At 49.0% G+C, this 15,144-nt stretch overlaps 7 protein-coding genes across 7 annotated transcripts; 4 read left to right on the top strand and 3 right to left on the bottom strand.

Annotated features, from left to right (window-relative positions):
• Positions 1–63: 63 nt before the first annotated feature.
• Positions 64–1,517, top strand: BC939DRAFT_499013 (tRNA methyltransferase complex GCD14 subunit-domain-containing protein; the record flags this gene model as incomplete). Its single annotated transcript, XM_051559888.1, has 3 exons — positions 64–153; positions 256–727; positions 820–1,517. The coding sequence occupies 3 exons, from the start codon at positions 64–66 to the stop codon at positions 1,515–1,517; spliced, it is 1,260 nt and encodes a 419-aa protein (XP_051417058.1).
• Positions 1,518–1,871: 354 nt separating this feature from the next.
• On the bottom strand, positions 1,872–3,723 carry BC939DRAFT_499014 (uncharacterized protein; the record flags this gene model as incomplete). Its single annotated transcript, XM_051559889.1, has 8 exons — positions 1,872–1,972; positions 2,097–2,153; positions 2,247–2,446; positions 2,546–2,627; positions 2,738–3,062; positions 3,166–3,314; positions 3,412–3,531; positions 3,624–3,723. The coding sequence occupies 8 exons, from the start codon at positions 3,721–3,723 to the stop codon at positions 1,872–1,874; spliced, it is 1,134 nt and encodes a 377-aa protein (XP_051417059.1).
• On the bottom strand, positions 3,624–7,789 carry BC939DRAFT_189768 (anaphase-promoting complex subunit 5-domain-containing protein). Its single transcript, XM_051550519.1, has 14 exons — positions 7,662–7,789; positions 7,444–7,581; positions 7,330–7,353; positions 6,994–7,231; positions 6,818–6,911; positions 6,546–6,711; positions 6,403–6,470; positions 6,168–6,315; positions 5,945–6,071; positions 5,753–5,859; positions 5,185–5,661; positions 4,913–5,086; positions 4,595–4,790; positions 3,624–4,504 (listed from the first exon to the last, which is right to left on the bottom strand). Exons 2-14 carry the CDS (start codon positions 7,444–7,446, stop codon positions 3,879–3,881), a joined length of 2,448 nt encoding a protein of 815 aa, XP_051417060.1. The 5' UTR covers positions 7,447–7,581; positions 7,662–7,789; the 3' UTR covers positions 3,624–3,878.
• A 585-nt stretch (positions 7,790–8,374) lies between these two features.
• Positions 8,375–9,764, top strand: BC939DRAFT_189812 (RNAse P Rpr2/Rpp21/SNM1 subunit domain-containing protein). The gene is made up of 3 exons (XM_051550520.1): positions 8,375–9,032; positions 9,178–9,260; positions 9,368–9,764. Exons 1-3 carry the CDS (start codon positions 8,500–8,502, stop codon positions 9,616–9,618), a joined length of 867 nt encoding a protein of 288 aa, XP_051417061.1. The 5' UTR covers positions 8,375–8,499; the 3' UTR covers positions 9,619–9,764.
• On the top strand, positions 9,760–10,408 carry BC939DRAFT_189816 (uncharacterized protein). The gene has a single exon (XM_051550521.1). The coding sequence runs from the start codon at positions 9,979–9,981 to the stop codon at positions 10,345–10,347; it is 369 nt and encodes a 122-aa protein (XP_051417062.1). The 5' UTR covers positions 9,760–9,978; the 3' UTR covers positions 10,348–10,408.
• A 4-nt stretch (positions 10,409–10,412) lies between these two features.
• On the top strand, positions 10,413–13,237 carry BC939DRAFT_437470 (uncharacterized protein). Its single transcript, XM_051553705.1, has 2 exons — positions 10,413–10,641; positions 11,050–13,237. The coding sequence occupies exons 1-2, from the start codon at positions 10,467–10,469 to the stop codon at positions 13,095–13,097; spliced, it is 2,223 nt and encodes a 740-aa protein (XP_051417063.1). The 5' UTR covers positions 10,413–10,466; the 3' UTR covers positions 13,098–13,237.
• Positions 13,238–13,265: 28 nt separating this feature from the next.
• BC939DRAFT_499018 (uncharacterized protein) lies at positions 13,266–14,585 on the bottom strand (the record flags this gene model as incomplete). The annotated part of the gene is made up of 3 exons (XM_051559890.1): positions 13,266–13,730; positions 13,853–14,456; positions 14,572–14,585. The coding sequence occupies 3 exons, from the start codon at positions 14,583–14,585 to the stop codon at positions 13,266–13,268; spliced, it is 1,083 nt and encodes a 360-aa protein (XP_051417064.1).
• Between the last annotated feature and the right edge of the window lie 559 nt (positions 14,586–15,144).

Genomic DNA, 15,144 nt, shown 5'->3' on the forward strand with positions numbered 1-15,144 from the left:
TTAAGCTGATCGCCTTTGTTCAACTTCATCCACCCTCCACCACCCTCCCCACAACGCTTCACAATGAGCAGCACGAGCATAGAGAAACAGAGCTTTGTCAGATACAAATCGAATAACACAATCGAGGATGGCGACCTCGTTGTCGTGTATCTGGTACGATGCTCGTAGGAAACGGGAGCGTAATTGCTGTGCCAGAACCACCTCGAAGCTGACTGACTCATAAGCTGTACGGTTTACCGTTGTCTCCATACATAGAGCAGAGAGAACATGAGCATCATTCGCGTCAAGGAAGGAGAATACTTTAATTGCAAATTCGGCTCGTACAAGCACGCAGACATGATTGGACTTCAATATGGCACTAAACTCGGCTCCAACACCGGTCGTGGCTTCCTTTACCTCCTTCACCCAACGCCTGAGCTCTGGACTTTAGTTCTGCCTCACCGCACCCAGATTCTGTACATTGCTGACATTTCCTTTGTGATGAACTTTCTGAACCTCAAGCCGGGCATGTCCATGATTGAGTCAGGAACAGGATCAGGATCGTTCTCACACTCGATTGCGCGCACTCTGGCACCGACGGGACATTTGTACACGTTTGAATATCACCAGGAGCGCGTCAATGCTGCGAAGAAGGAGTTTGAGCAGCATGGATTATCGGATATGGTAACTCTGCAGTGCAGGGACGTCTGCAAGGATGGATTCGGCATGGAGAACAAGGTTGACGCCAGTGAGTGCCTTCTTCAGTATTTTTCTTTTGGAATTCGCATGCCACAGACGATGCAAAACTATCACTCACATATCTGTATTTTCCATGCTCAGTCTTTTTGGATCTCCCTGCGCCATGGGAAGCTGTTGCGTCGGCGAAAAGGGCATTCAACCAGGATAAGATTGGCAAGATCTGCACGTTCTCACCCTGCATCGAACAGATCTCCAGGACTGTCACTGCACTCAATGAGCAGGGCTTTGTCGATATCCAGATGTACGAATGTTTGATTCGGTTCAACGAGGTCCGGGTTATTCCCATGTGGACGATCGACGAGGCGATGGAGAGACAGAGGGCGATTGAGAAGAAGAGGAAGCGTGCCGTGCCCCGTGTTTTGCGCGAGAATCAACCTGCCAGTAGAACAGAGCAACAGCAGGAGGTTGAGGATGAAGAGAGAAACGTCAAGAGCAAGAGCGTCAAGGTTGAGGTCACCATGGATAACAGCAATGTCTCATCCACAGCTGCAACACCAACATCCACAGGAGGATCTGACATGGAGGACGCCGTCGCAGTTGTTGTTCCGTCATCATCCCCAGCGTCAACAACAGCAACATCTTCAGAAGCAGCGGTAACACCAGCACCTCAGCAGCCATCAGAAGCAGAGCCTAGGGAGCGGATCGACCCTAAGAACATCACGGTGACAAAGCTGCCTGTGGAGCAGCGCGGCCATACCTCCTATCTTATGTTTGCCACCTTTACCCCCGCTATCCAACGCCCAAATCTCACAAAGCAGAACGCGGCCTCAAAAAAGTAGTCGTGGCAGGAGTTGGTTTACAAATGCCACAACAAATAAACCCCAGGCAAGCAATCATATACTTTCTTATATCATGGAATACTACTGTAAACCCATGGCACTTTTACAGAACTGACCATATCAAACGATTTGCAGAAGTCGAGCCGTTCAAGTTTTGCAAGGCATTGTGATTTCTTATGCGTTCCGAAGCCCGCAATACGACCTTGCACCGGATAGTAATACTCCTTGCCGGATAGCGAGATCCTAAAAAGTATATTGCCTTTGGTCTCCCAGGGATAAACCCAAACGCGGCGACAATACAAGGGTGTAGTTTATTATCATGTCCTTCTTTGTTGCGAGTCCATCATTTTTCATCTACAATTTTGCAGTCTCATGGAGGTCCTCAGGAACCTCTCTCTGGGCTTGCTCTATCATCTTGAGGAGGTCAAAGGCAGTACCCCAGCTCGATTGGTATCCTATCAATAATCATTGGGATTATCGAGATATCAGACCAGGGAAATAAAATAATGAGCAACTCTATAGCACCACGGGAGAGCGTAAGTGTCATGGAGCATAGAAACCTCTCGTAGAGATTCGTACCTGCACCACCGTGTCCATAATTGTGAGCGATCAGGACGTGTTGACCTGTCCCTGTACCTAAGAGACGAACAGCCCATACAAAGCATGTTTTGAGTGCTCTGACTTGAGTCGACTATGCACCATGTGATTAACAAGATCCTCTGAACTTACGTCCATGCTCGACTTCGACACGTACGCCTCCAATTCGGGAGGGCCGGAATCCAACCTTCTGATCGACAATATCAAACTTGCAGAGCAGATCGAGGCTTGCAGCGTATGCAGGCGAGGATCCTGGGGTCAAGATCTTGGGATATCGGTCGATGATGGTCCGGAGGATATGGGTTGTCTTCGTGCCGCTCACGGACTCGTTGCTATGTCCGATGATAAATAAAAATCACATATATATGGTTTGAGTTCCGTATCGAGTATATGATAAAAGTACCATGAGTCCAAGGGATTTGTCTGCTTACTTTTGATGTGCTTCATGAGATCCGCCGAGGACAACGTCTCCATTCGTGCGTGGGATCACATACATAATGGATCCAGTTTTGGCTGTATGCGCGTTAAGTAAACAGAAGAAAGTACGTGTAAAGTGTCAGCATAATCTCGAAGCAGTCGTAAAGCAACGAATCCGCTGTCCTTGATTCAACACAACAGCTTACAGATCCAGGTAACGGTTTCATGAATCCAAGATGCGCGTACGACCGCGGTCTGTCCTCGTGTTTGGTAGCATCTCAAGTCCTGTACGCCTCCGAGATATCGGGCCTGGAATCCTGCGCAGTTGATAATGATCTTCACGGGCTTTGGTTTGGTGCCAACCCAGAGTGCTGCCTCAGTGACGTGTGAGAGCTTTCGGTGTTGAATGTGACCACCGGCCTTCTTGAACTGGTGCAGGAGGAAGTGCAAGTAGATGCTGGGGGTGATGACGGGCGTCTTGTAGGAATATGCGATCGGGAAATCAGCATTGGTCGACGGGATTTGTTTGAACTAGTATCATACAAAGAGAGAGAGAGAGAGAGAGAGAGAGATCAGATCATATACAATGAGATGCACGTTGAAACGGGTGCGTCCTTGGCAAGATTACACATACATCTTCAACGATCTTCGACCACCATGGATCATGCCCCTCATGGCCTGTGGGATTGAAATCGAAGTAGTCGATTGCGTCCCGGATCCTGACACCTGATTCCGGATTCTTAGCGAGCTCTTGAAAAGTCCTATATGAGAGTGTGTCGTATCCTATTTCATTTGGGAAGAGGGTCCAATCTTAATGGGTCAATTGTTCACATGCTCATTCTAATGATATGATCTCAAGCGAAAGATCCTTGGCCCTTACCTTTGGCACGGGAATCATCTTCGTCGCACATTGATCTCCAATGCGCACCAGCTTTAGGCGACGCATAATCTGGGTGGGCCTTTTCATCCTTTGGGAACTCCGAGGCGATGATTGTTACATCTACATGTACAGTGACAATTGCACAAAAATAGGAGGTTTAGGGGATGATATTGAAAGAAAGTCCGGACAGGAAGAACTCCGCCCAAGCATACCATAATTATTGCACTGCAGCAATAGAGCCGTGGTCAGTCCTACAACGCCTGCACCAATGACGGCGACTAACGATTTCTCGCGTTTGTCATGAGCAAGCATGGTTCGATGAGTGAAGGAGCAAAAGATGAATGAGGTTTGAAGCGAGCGGCGGAATAAGGAAAAGTGGTTGCGAAGTCTTCCAAATCAAATAAGAGTGTGACTGAAATTGCTTTGACATTTCTTGTGCGACGCGACAGGACAATTTTGCATGTCGTTTATTCAGCGACTCGCCGCTTCTTCTTCTTGCTCGGGCTTGGACCAGCACTATCATCCTCCTGAAAGCCAGACATGGTGATGTTACTCGAACTACCATTACCTGATCCCAAATTTGTATCAACCTCCATGTCATCCTCCTCCGGGTCCTCCTTATCCTCGTCCGATTCAGGCTTCCCCACTTCGACTTGCTCGGCCTGTGGTGACAAGGCCGCTACCTGCTGAGGTGTGATAGCTGACTGCCACAGCTGACTGGGGGTTCTCTTCAATCCGCCCCAGTGGCTCGATCCTGCCCGCTTGAATCCCTCTGGAGAACCGGTTTTTGTTAACTGTGATTGTTTCTGCAAACTGCCGCCTCCATCCTTTTTGCTCTGTGCAGTAGCATCACTGGCCACGCTGCCGCCGTCATCGTTGACTCCCAAGATTCCATCGAATGCATCCAGCGCGTAGTAGTAGGAATACCAGTTCGGCTCATGCTTGTTCCGCGCAGAAGATAGTTTCAGACTGATAGTCTTGAACAGACGTAGCGTCTTTTCAATTTCATCCGTTTGACTCAGCTGACGATACACACGTACTTTAAAATAAAGGACCTGCGCCATATCCTTCAGGGACTCTATTGACTCGAACCCTATGCAGTAAGTATCGTAAGAAATTGGTTAGATTCGCCATCCTAGTGCGGCGAGGTCAGAGCAAATCGACAGAGGTTTGGCACACTTACCCTCAAAAGCGCGGTCCAAATGTTCCAAGATACGTTCGAGAAGGCGTTGATGGCTGGAGACAAAGTTTTGCGATGAATCTGTATCTATCGAGTCCGCTGCTAATGGAGATACCATTTTATTGGCCTGCGCCCGCAAGCATTTTGCTCTCTGGAAATAGGCAACCGATCGAATAAAGATGTCACCTTGATTCAGTGCCTAAAAGTAAACGACGATATCCATGTTTCCATGTCAGTCCATACCGTTTTCATATTCCTGTCCTCTGACATAACGCATAAAGCAGCGAGGGTGTGCCAACAGAAAATTAGCATTTTTCTTACCATTGTCATAATGTCATTCACGAGGTCGCTTGCATGCTTGACAGAGTCCAAGTACAGTAGAGCTTCAGATAGTCGCAGTCTCACAAGGAGTAGCAATGGGCGTTGCAAATTATGCTCGCTCAGGCTCAGGGCAGTCAGCAGCAGCTGTATCGCAGAAATTGCGCTGTCCGATTCCTGCGCAGAGTATAACAAGAGGAAGTATTAGTATCAGCAGCGGCCAAGAAGAGCACTTGGCGAGCAGTTAATATCACAAGTAATTTCAGATACAATACCATGTATATTTCCGCCAATGCCAAAAGGTACATGACGGAGAACTTGCGTGTCCCTGGCCATTGGCTCTTCTGTACGACTGCTAATCCCTCTGACAACTGCTGCACTCCCGAAAGACTCTTCCCAGCAAGAACACTGACTAGTGCTCGCTGCAAGCGGATTTCCAATTGAATATCCCGACCCGCGTCATCTGGCTGATTCTCATAGGATGATAACTTGCTTGTGGAATCGATCTTTGATATATTCGATACATTCGACTCCGTTGATGAGCTCAGTATTGAGGTGTTGAGCAGCGTAGTTCCGAGTTGATGTGTCCAGAGCTCTGCATCCCGCACTTGATTGTTAGACATGGCTCTTCTGTGCAAAATCTGGACTAGGGTTTGCACCCAAGGAGTTGCTTTCATAGTCTCCAAAGGGAACTTGGTTTTGGCCAGTTCAATCACGCGAAGGGCCTCATCAAAGCGACCCTCCAGTGCCAACTGAAAATGATAGTAAACCCACGGTATTATTAAGAGGACTTCATTCATTCATTTGATGCACAGAAGCATACACAAAAGGAACGGCGCTTACATCACTCGCAGCCTTGGAGTAGCCGAGGGCGGCATCATTCATATCTGCCTCGGATAGATGGTACTGCAACTGGAGTTGGGAGTACAAGGATGATAGGGAGGAAGAGCCTAGAAGAAGTTAAGGGACGCGTTAGACATTGCACTTCTTCCGATATACCTCCTAGGTGTTCATTATCAAGCAGTTACCGCATACCATATGCACCCCAAATCCTGGACTGGTACAACTGAACGACGCCACTGATACCTTCCAAAGAGTGCCGCTGGTCAATGGACGATGCCTTCAGTAACGCCTCGAGCGCCCTGGGCATTGACTCTCCTTGCTAAGGATTAGAAATGGAATAGTATTTAAATTCGCTGCCGAGGGACGACCTGCTAAAGAACGCTTCGGAGGACAAAAGTAGGCCTCCTGCACTAACCATTTGCTTAGCGACAGCCAATTCGCTCAGCGATTGCAGATAATGGAATGCCCGACCATCCGTCTTTCCATCAAGGTTGGCGAGAATTTGGGCTTCGTTGGCTTCTAAATTCGACCCTGAAGTAGTTCCGGATAACCGATATAGCCAGCTGGAAAAATGGAGGATATGTTACATTATGCTAATTCGACGCATACCCCTGTTCGTACGTGCTTGCATAATACGTGTGCTCACTTACTTCAGTGCATAGCTGAGGCATTCCTGATCCATATGGTCACGCGCCACCTCTATCGTTTCTCGGAGTGCCTGTAGTCAAACCAGTCAGATATCACTTCCAAAACAAGAGCAGGGACGCAACTCGAGAACAATGGGAACACGTACAATGAGTGCTTGCTCATAGTGCGAGAAGCGAGCGTGAAGCATTGCGAGGTTGAGAAGAGCATATTGATAGAGCACGCGGTCGTGCATAACCATAGAATAATCAAAGAACCGGTGCAAGCTTTGAATTGCGACTTCAAAATTCCCGGTTTGCTGTGCATGTAAGCATCTAAGAGGCGAAATAGTTTCGTCCGCATGCAGTGAGTGGTTAACACTAAAGGGCTTTGCATTGTATTTAGACCTCTCTTGATGCGGGCGCATGAAACTACCCTTACGTGATGTAGTGAGTCTTTGCAAGGGCCGGCATCCGCGATTGAATATTAAAGACATGGGCCATCAAGTCCTCGGGTATATTAACTTCGCCTGGGTCTACAAATTCATGATATGAAAGACGTTAATAATTGCAACTGAAATAGCGATTGACAAATTGAATTCCAAGTGCAGCACTTGCTTGAGAGTTGCTGCGTCTGAAGGTCAAGGTATTTTTCCATGTCAAAGGCGGATAGGACAGTGGACTCTTCAGATGAGGCTGGAGGTTGATCCTTCAGCTGAGAAGTGTGATTGCTCTTGTCGAGAGCTGTGATGTAAGTTTCGAGTGCGGTATAAAACTTGCACATCTCCTCGAACTCCAGTTTTTTGTACTCGATTTGCGCCTTGCGAACGTAGAGGCCCATAATGCTTGCTGGATCCTAGTGATGTTGTTGGTAAGTCCAGTACATCAGCACTCGCCATGACTCCGTATTGCTCTCTCGGTATACTCCGTTTGATCAATTCCCACGCCTCATACCAGTGTGATTTCCCGGTTTTCAGCCTATGAATATCGAGATAAATGTCAGATTAATTTCCGTAACACCCTTATGCTACTGTTTAAGGCTTTAATCTATTTTCCTATAGGTTATACCATGACTCTTTCGCGCGGAACAACAAGATCTTTCAGACCAATTTTTCGAAGCCAGACATCTTTGGGATCCGTGACATCCAGTTCCAGCTTTTCCAAGAAAAAATCTCGAAGATGGTGCGGGCTTTTGATCCGTTTCAACTAAGAAATACAGAAGAAGCCAGAGTGAGGACATGCACCAATGAATACACATACCTATCCAGAGTGGTTGTGCAACCTACAGTGACACGAAGATGATTCCATGCATCGGCTCCTGCCTCCGCCTCTACTTGAACACCAAACTTGTTCACATTGTCCTGAAGATACTCCGAAGGGTCCTATGCTCAAAGTGTCGTGTCGAAAAAATGTCAGCATCCTGACGATTTGACCCTGCAGCAATAAAAAAGTCTCGGTATGTCAATACAGTACCTGAATGCATTTGAGAAGAAAGAGTAACAAGTTTTGCGCTGAAGACAGAGGGCACTGGTTCTGACAATAGTGTTCGATCAAAATGAGGACCGAAACCTTGTGCGGGGTCAGGTATGGGACGACATGCACTGGTCTATCCGCGAGGCTACGTCCCAATGCCTCGGAGCCTGGCAAATACTCATTCAGGAATCCACCGGCAACCGCTTGCTCGGAGACGGTAAATCCCAGTGCCTGTGGTGGCAGAAGCGAGATGTCGGTCGCTGTCCTAGTGAATGGACGTCGGCTGGTCATGTCGTGTTACAGGCCATGGGCCCAATATGGCGGTGTATATATAGCAAAAAAATTGGTGGCGTGTTTCAAAGGCCTTATCGTAAAATACGAGATCAAGACTCAAGGCTAATGACATATGAGACAGTTGTGGAATAACAACTGTCCTGTCAGGCGCTTTGCATTCGAGTGGCCCCAGGATGGCGCCAGATCAGTACCAAGGCGGTATCAGTTCCCTGCAGTCCAGCATGTTTACGATTTCGTGGCTTGTAAAGACCCCACAACGACAAGGCTTTATTCTGTGCAAGCAACCAAGGCTAGCCACTTTCTCGATTTCGCTGTATTGCCCAAACCAACCGCCAGAAGCACATAAAGTCGATAAGAATGGCGAAAAAGGACAAGAAGGGCGAGTGTGCGGTACAGAACCGTGAGATCTTTCAGCGAATGAATTTTTTATACCAGGCCGCCATGTTTATGGCGACCATCACTACACCTTCGGCATCAACTCAAGTTGGCGCCAACGAGCATGACACCACGGATTCGAGCACTGTTGCCAAAAACAATACACTTTCCAATGTCATAACAGTGGAGGAGCATGAAGCCACAGTTGCTCTAGAATTAGCACAGGGTACGGACCTGGATATGACCGATATTGCCAGGCGCACAGACATTGCAACCTCAACAACTGCAGCCAATTTAACACCTGGTACGCCTCCTCGCAAGTTGAGTCGACGAAAGAGACGCGAGTTATTACGGGAGCGCAAGAACAAGATCGCAATGGAGCAAATCAGCAAGGATAAAGCACACCACGGCTTGGCATTCTCGAATAGGGACCACGATCTGCATCCGCTCTCAGGAACTGCTCGCTTCTATACGTCAACTATGCGCGAGATCGGTCGCAAGAATGTTATTCGCGTGTAAGTGGTTTAATCTTTTCGCTGTAGGGCAGAAACCGATGAGCGCATGCGGCTCTCAATCCTTTGAAAGAATCAGAAGAAACAAGGAAAGTCGTCTCCGTATGCATGTTGACGATTATTAATAATTGCGACGTTTCCATGATAGTGGGCCGGCTATTAAGAGAACCATTTGCCTGCGATGCGAGGCCCTATTGATTCCGTCTGTCAGCTGTGAAGTGCGAATCCGAGGTGTGTGTTGCGTTTCTGCGCTTATGATGTCAAGAGCCGCTGAGGGCTAGAGTATCGTTTATTAACATGTGCGTGTTCGTGTGTGTTTGATAACCCCTGTATGACAGCCACACCTCAGCTGCACTCTGTGGTAACCTGTACTGCATGTGGGGCCTTTAGACGGTACTTTTGCATGCCTGGGAGGGGTATTGAGAACGATCGCTGGGAGCCTGAGAAGCCGTCTGCTGCGAATTCGCCGCTTACGGAAGAGCTGTCGACTGAGCAGGCGAAGAAGCTGGTACAGAAGAATGCAGCTATGAAGCAGGACGTGCTCGTTCCCGAGGGAAAGGAATTGCAGCAAGACATGACTGTTTCGTAGCCTTCCTACTACGATTGCTTACTCCACAGTAAAAGAGAGGTCGAGCTGTCGATTGTAACATAGTCCCACAGTCTGCTGTAAAATAAAAATAAAGAACCAGGCCTTCTGGTGCAATCTGGAGGCAATCTGCGCTTGGGGAAAACTCGGGGTGAGATTCATTTTCGCGTGCGCACCTTATTTTCTGCAGTAATACCGCCCTTGTATTCGAGGATTGCCTGAGTACTCCTCATTCAGATTGTTCATCTACCCCGTTTTCTGCATTTCCCTTTCTTCATTCACTCTAACACTCTGCTGACCTGTCGACCAACAACACTCGCCTCCTTTTTGTAAATCCCACACACTTAACATTATCCGTACGCTATGCCCGCCAGTCTGACTCGAAACCCCTCCCCCCCCAGCCTGGTCGAGGATTCAATCTTTACAAAGCACTTGGACGATCCCCATGCAAGCCCTGTCTCAAGGCTTCCGAGCGCCAATGACCTCGTTTCCCTTGCCCCACACACCGCCCCTACCAATCACACCAAGACATCACAAGATGTTTCGCCACCAACACCAGCAGGCAAGCTGCGAGTCGCTGTTATTGGGTCTGGACTCGCTGGCCTGACCGTCGCCCACTTGCTCTCGTCTTTGCACTCGGACAATGGACATGGTGCCGTAGAAATCGAGGTCGAGCTGTTTGAGAAGGCCCATAAATTAGGTAAGGAGGACCGAAGGATTGAGTTGCGTTGAGGGAGTTTGTCAATTCGATCCAAAGCCTGCACTGCTCTGCCTGTTTGTGTACAGCCTCAACATTATGGATTGGGGAAGGAAATGCTTATTGATTTCAAATCCTAAATAATAACCAAGAAATGCTCACTTCTGAAAAAAAAACTTCATTTTTGGCATTAGGAATGGACGCTGCTTCCCTCTCTGTGACCTGCCCCTGCCAGAAATGTGCACTGGCTGCCGGACGCAACAATGGTGACCCGAACCACGAGCATGTCGAGGGTCGAATGGACGTACCCATGCGCAGTTTTTTCGCAGGTAAAGAAGAAGAGACATCACGGATAAAAGGACACACGGATGTGATCGACGGAGTCCGATCAGATTCACCTTTTTTTTTTCTTTTTTTTTTTTGTTTGTTTGTAATGATATATTTTGGCGGGAATGAATGTCAGTATCTTTTTTTCTTTGATTGCGTGTTCATCCGGCAGGAAGTTGCTGCCGAATGCCGGGGATCCATCCCGCATGCACTGACAGCGACAACTTTATTGACTTTAACGTTCGGCAATTGACGCTCATCTCTCAACGGCCGTGTTGCACAGCTACAACATTACAACAATTGCTCGTCGCATTTCTCATAATGCCCCTTTTGTGATACTTGATCGACATCATACTAACGATCTTGTTCTTTTTATTTATTTGACTGATATCTTATCTTGGCATACGTAGAATACTACCCTAACCTCGTTCGTCTTTACCGCTCCATCGGTGTCAAGTTTCACGATGCAGACAATACTCTTGCATGCTTCGATGTCACCTTCGATTCTGACTCCCGGACATCCTCGTCAACGCCCTCTTCAGAATCCAGTCGACTGAAGCAAAATGTCAACATCAAGGCACCATACCTATCCTCCAGATCCTATAAAGTCAGCTCAGACCATACCATCACCCTGCCAGATCTACCGCCGCTCTCGATCCTCAACCCATACCCCTTTGGTCGTCGTCTCCTGGGTTATTTCCGCATCGCTCGCGACTACGTCAAGATGTTAACGGTATCGAAAGAATTCATGACCCAAGGACGTATGATGGAGATTGGCAAGGATCCATCCGAGTGGGGCAATGGACGCCAGGCCAATCTGCGGGAGTTCCTGGTTAATGGAGGATACAGTCACGATTTTTCGGCATTCTTTGTTCCACTCTTTGCCTGTGTCTGCACATGCAGTTTTGATCGGATGATGGAGTACCCCGCCTGCGTAGTCCTCGAGTACGTTGCAAGGTGCATGCCCTTTGGTCGTATGCAGTTCGTCTCCTCGGGCGTCAGGGAAGTGACCGAGAACCTCTCCAAAAATATTGGCGCTATTCACTACAACAGCATGGTCGAGAAGATCATCGAGTCAGAATCTGAGAATGGAAAGGCGACTGGACCCATTATTTTGATCGACTCCAAGGGCGTGCACAGAGAGTTTGATCACGTCATTTTTGCCACCCAGGCGAACCAGGCTGCGACAATGTTGGCGGGTCAGAAGGCGAGCAAGCCCTTGCCGAAGCCCTATGTCACCGCGCGAGAGAAGGGTGATGACGAATCGAATTATGGACGCATGGAGGACCATGACCTGACGGACCCAGAGACGCCCAAGGATGTTTCCGCGAACACGATTACTAAGAGTCACCCGTTCTACAGCCAGATTCAGACATTGCTGAAGTTCCCGTATGAGAGGACGCAGGTTGTTTGCCATACCGATACGTCGTTCCTGCCCAAGGATCCTGGTTCATGGAGGTTGCTGAATATTGCCAAATCTACTGCCGCTAACATCCTTGCCTCGCCCTTTGACATGGTCACCGCCGAATTGGAGCAACAACGGGAGCGTGAAGGATCCACTAGGTTCTCGATCAAATCATTTATCACTAGTGGTGAGTCTGAACTCAAGAACAGGAAGAAGGGCCATGACTCTGGTATTTCGAGCCCAGAGTGGCAGAGCGGCTCGACTACCCCCACATCGACTGCTTCTCAGAGTTACAATTCTGCAATGGCTACGCATATCATGAACAACACGGCTTCGTCGCTCGGCACAACTACCAAGTTCCTCCAGACCACCAATCCGATCTTCCAGCCCAAGCCCGAGACCGTCATTTCTTCAGCTTGGTTCGAGCGCGCCGTTGTCAACCCAGAATCGATGAAGGCCGTTGACGAACTGAACCAGCAGATGGAGGATCAGGTCGAACGTCTTCTTGCTGCCGCCAAGATGGGAACTCAGTCGGCCTCAATTTCTGACCGCGTCTGGTTCGTCGGAAGCTACGCCTACCCAGGTATCCCGCTTTTGGAGGGATGTGTCGTCAGTGCGGTCCAGGTGATGGAGCGCATTGTCGCCGCAGAGCCCCGCCATCATCTGGCTGCATCGATCTCAGCCGCAAAGGAGTCGTTCCTGAAGCGCGATGAGCCCATGCGTGAACGTCGACTACGTCGCAAGCAAGAGATGGAGCGGAAGCCGACCGGCGACAACTCTGCGAGCGCTGTGTACTTCAAGACCGCGTGGAAAGATACGCTCGAGGATGAGAGTATCTGGGAGGAGCAGGAGAAGACTCGTGATGAGGCGAAGCGGGAGATTGCGCGGTCCGGGAAGGGGCACTTTTCGAGCGCTGTGGGGTCTTGGACGTCGAATGTCTATGTTGAAGTAGCATGGATGTTGCTGCTGTATATCGCGGCAATTGTGCAATGGTGGATGGTCTTTGTGCTAGAGAGCGCAGGTTTCGACGGCAGTCGATGGGCCCTGGCATAAACAAAATGCCATATACCCTGCTCATCGTGGCGCTATTCTTAAGCAAAGCATATGAAGTCTACACAAGGAACGTTTTTGTATAGTACAGTAATAAACATAGTATAGTATTGTCCAAAGAGTGCGATTTGGACAGAGGAGGCCAGTGTGCGATAGTTTATTAAGCAGCGTCTAAACAAGGCTGATGTTGATCAGGTCGTCTTTCTTAGTCTTATCGCCCGTATTCTCCGCATTATCGGCAACATCCACTTTCGATTTTGTATCTGTTCCGTCTGCCAAGTCAACATCCATGAAGCTCTTGTCTCTCGTTTCTGTTGGAGACGATTTTACGATCGCAGAAGAAACTGGACTCTCATCCTCCTTGTTGCCTTCCCCATCCTTTGCGCTATCCATGAAGACATCTTCTGTATCTACAACTACGCCTGTGCTGTCTGCTTCTGGTGCTGGCTCCATTGCGGATTCCGTTGCTGGTAGTGATGATGATCCCGGATGGCCCTGTCGTTGTCCTCGATTCTGGGAAGCAAACTTTTCCCGTGTAGCATCGTTCATGACTTTGGGCATGTATCGCAATCGGGGCCTTGTGTCCGTCAAAATATAGCCGTTCTCCCACTTAGCATCTCCTCTCCTCTGATTCGTCTAATAAGCGCAAGAATAGTCAAAGGCATATACATGTCAGTCCCAACCTCCCACTTTCAGACAACGTCAATGACCAATGCTTTCATAGACCAATTAAAAAGGAAAGGGGGAAGGTAACATACCCTCGCGCCACCCACAGATCGAATCGCCTGCTGTTGCTGCTGTTTCTTAAGCCGCTCCTCCCGTTCCTCCCTCTCCTTCCTCCTCAACTCCTCATTCAGGGCCTGTTCCCGTCTCAATTTCTCCCGCACGCGTTCTTGTAGTGCCTCGCGCGAGGCCATCCCGGAGCTCCTGCCTTCGCCCACAGATGAAGACTCCTGTTTTTTGAATTGCGATAATGTTCCGAGGATCATGCCCATCATCCGCCGGCCACGCTTCGCATCCTCAACAGGTTGCAACGAGGGCCGAGGACGCTTTGTGCGGTCCTCGGAGTTGACATCGGTATCCATGGTGGAGTCATGTGTGTTGTCGGAGGTTGGATCCTGAGTCCCTGTAGTCGCAGGCGTCTCAGTCGTGATATCATGTTCTGTTGATCCGCTGGTGCTAAGACGGCGTGGTAGTTCTGCAGAGTCGGTGGTGGTTGTGAAGGTCGAAGAGGATGGGTCGCCGAGGCGGGAGGCGATATTAGAGCGACGGCGAGCTGGTTCGGGGGCATCTGGGAAGGAGCGTTTCCTGCGTGAGTCCCTGGAGTCGGTCTCTGGACGTATGATGGTAGAGGTGACAATCCTAAAGAAACCAGGTACAATGAACAAAATGAAGGAGGAATCGTTAATACCTCTTGTTGATTCCAGCTTCAGTCTCGGGAGGTTGATGGCGTTGTTTCCATGGAGCGATAAATCACCTATTGCTGGCCATGGTCGGATTTCCTGTATGCGAGTTGGCTGTGCTCGATCGGTGGCAAGTGTAGTTGAGTGATCGCTGAATATAAAGCAGCAGTTTTTTCAGTGGGGCAAGAGAGTCTTTCACCAAAAAATCACTTAAGGGCAATGCTCACCGCTCACAACGCGTCAAGGTCGCGTTTGGAATGTGTGCAGCACATGTATTAGGGTCATATTGATCGATATCTATTTGGCCATTTTCTCAAGAACCTTGTCCAGAGGACTCCACCGACTGGGGCCACTTGTAGCCCCATTGAGAGCGCCTCCACCGATGACTCCCCGGTCCATCAGGTTCCAGTCGAAACGAACAGCAAACACTCCTGTTACCGGCCGATGATCCGAGAACAAGCCAATGTCATGGTGGGCCGCATACTGCTTTACAATCACAGTCTTCCTATCCTCGTCATCTTCCGACATCATCGTCGATCGCGCAGTAGAGTCCCGCTTGACCTTGGACCCTGCATGATGAAACTCCGTCCGAAGACTATCCAGCAGCCTCTTCTTGCCATCCGAGCCTGAATCCTTAGATTTCTTCT

This window comes from Gamsiella multidivaricata (genome assembly GCF_025024155.1).
Source record: "Gamsiella multidivaricata strain RSA 2152 chromosome Unknown BC939scaffold_4, whole genome shotgun sequence".
Classification (NCBI taxonomy): Eukaryota; Fungi; Mortierellomycota; class Mortierellomycetes; order Mortierellales; family Mortierellaceae; genus Gamsiella; species Gamsiella multidivaricata.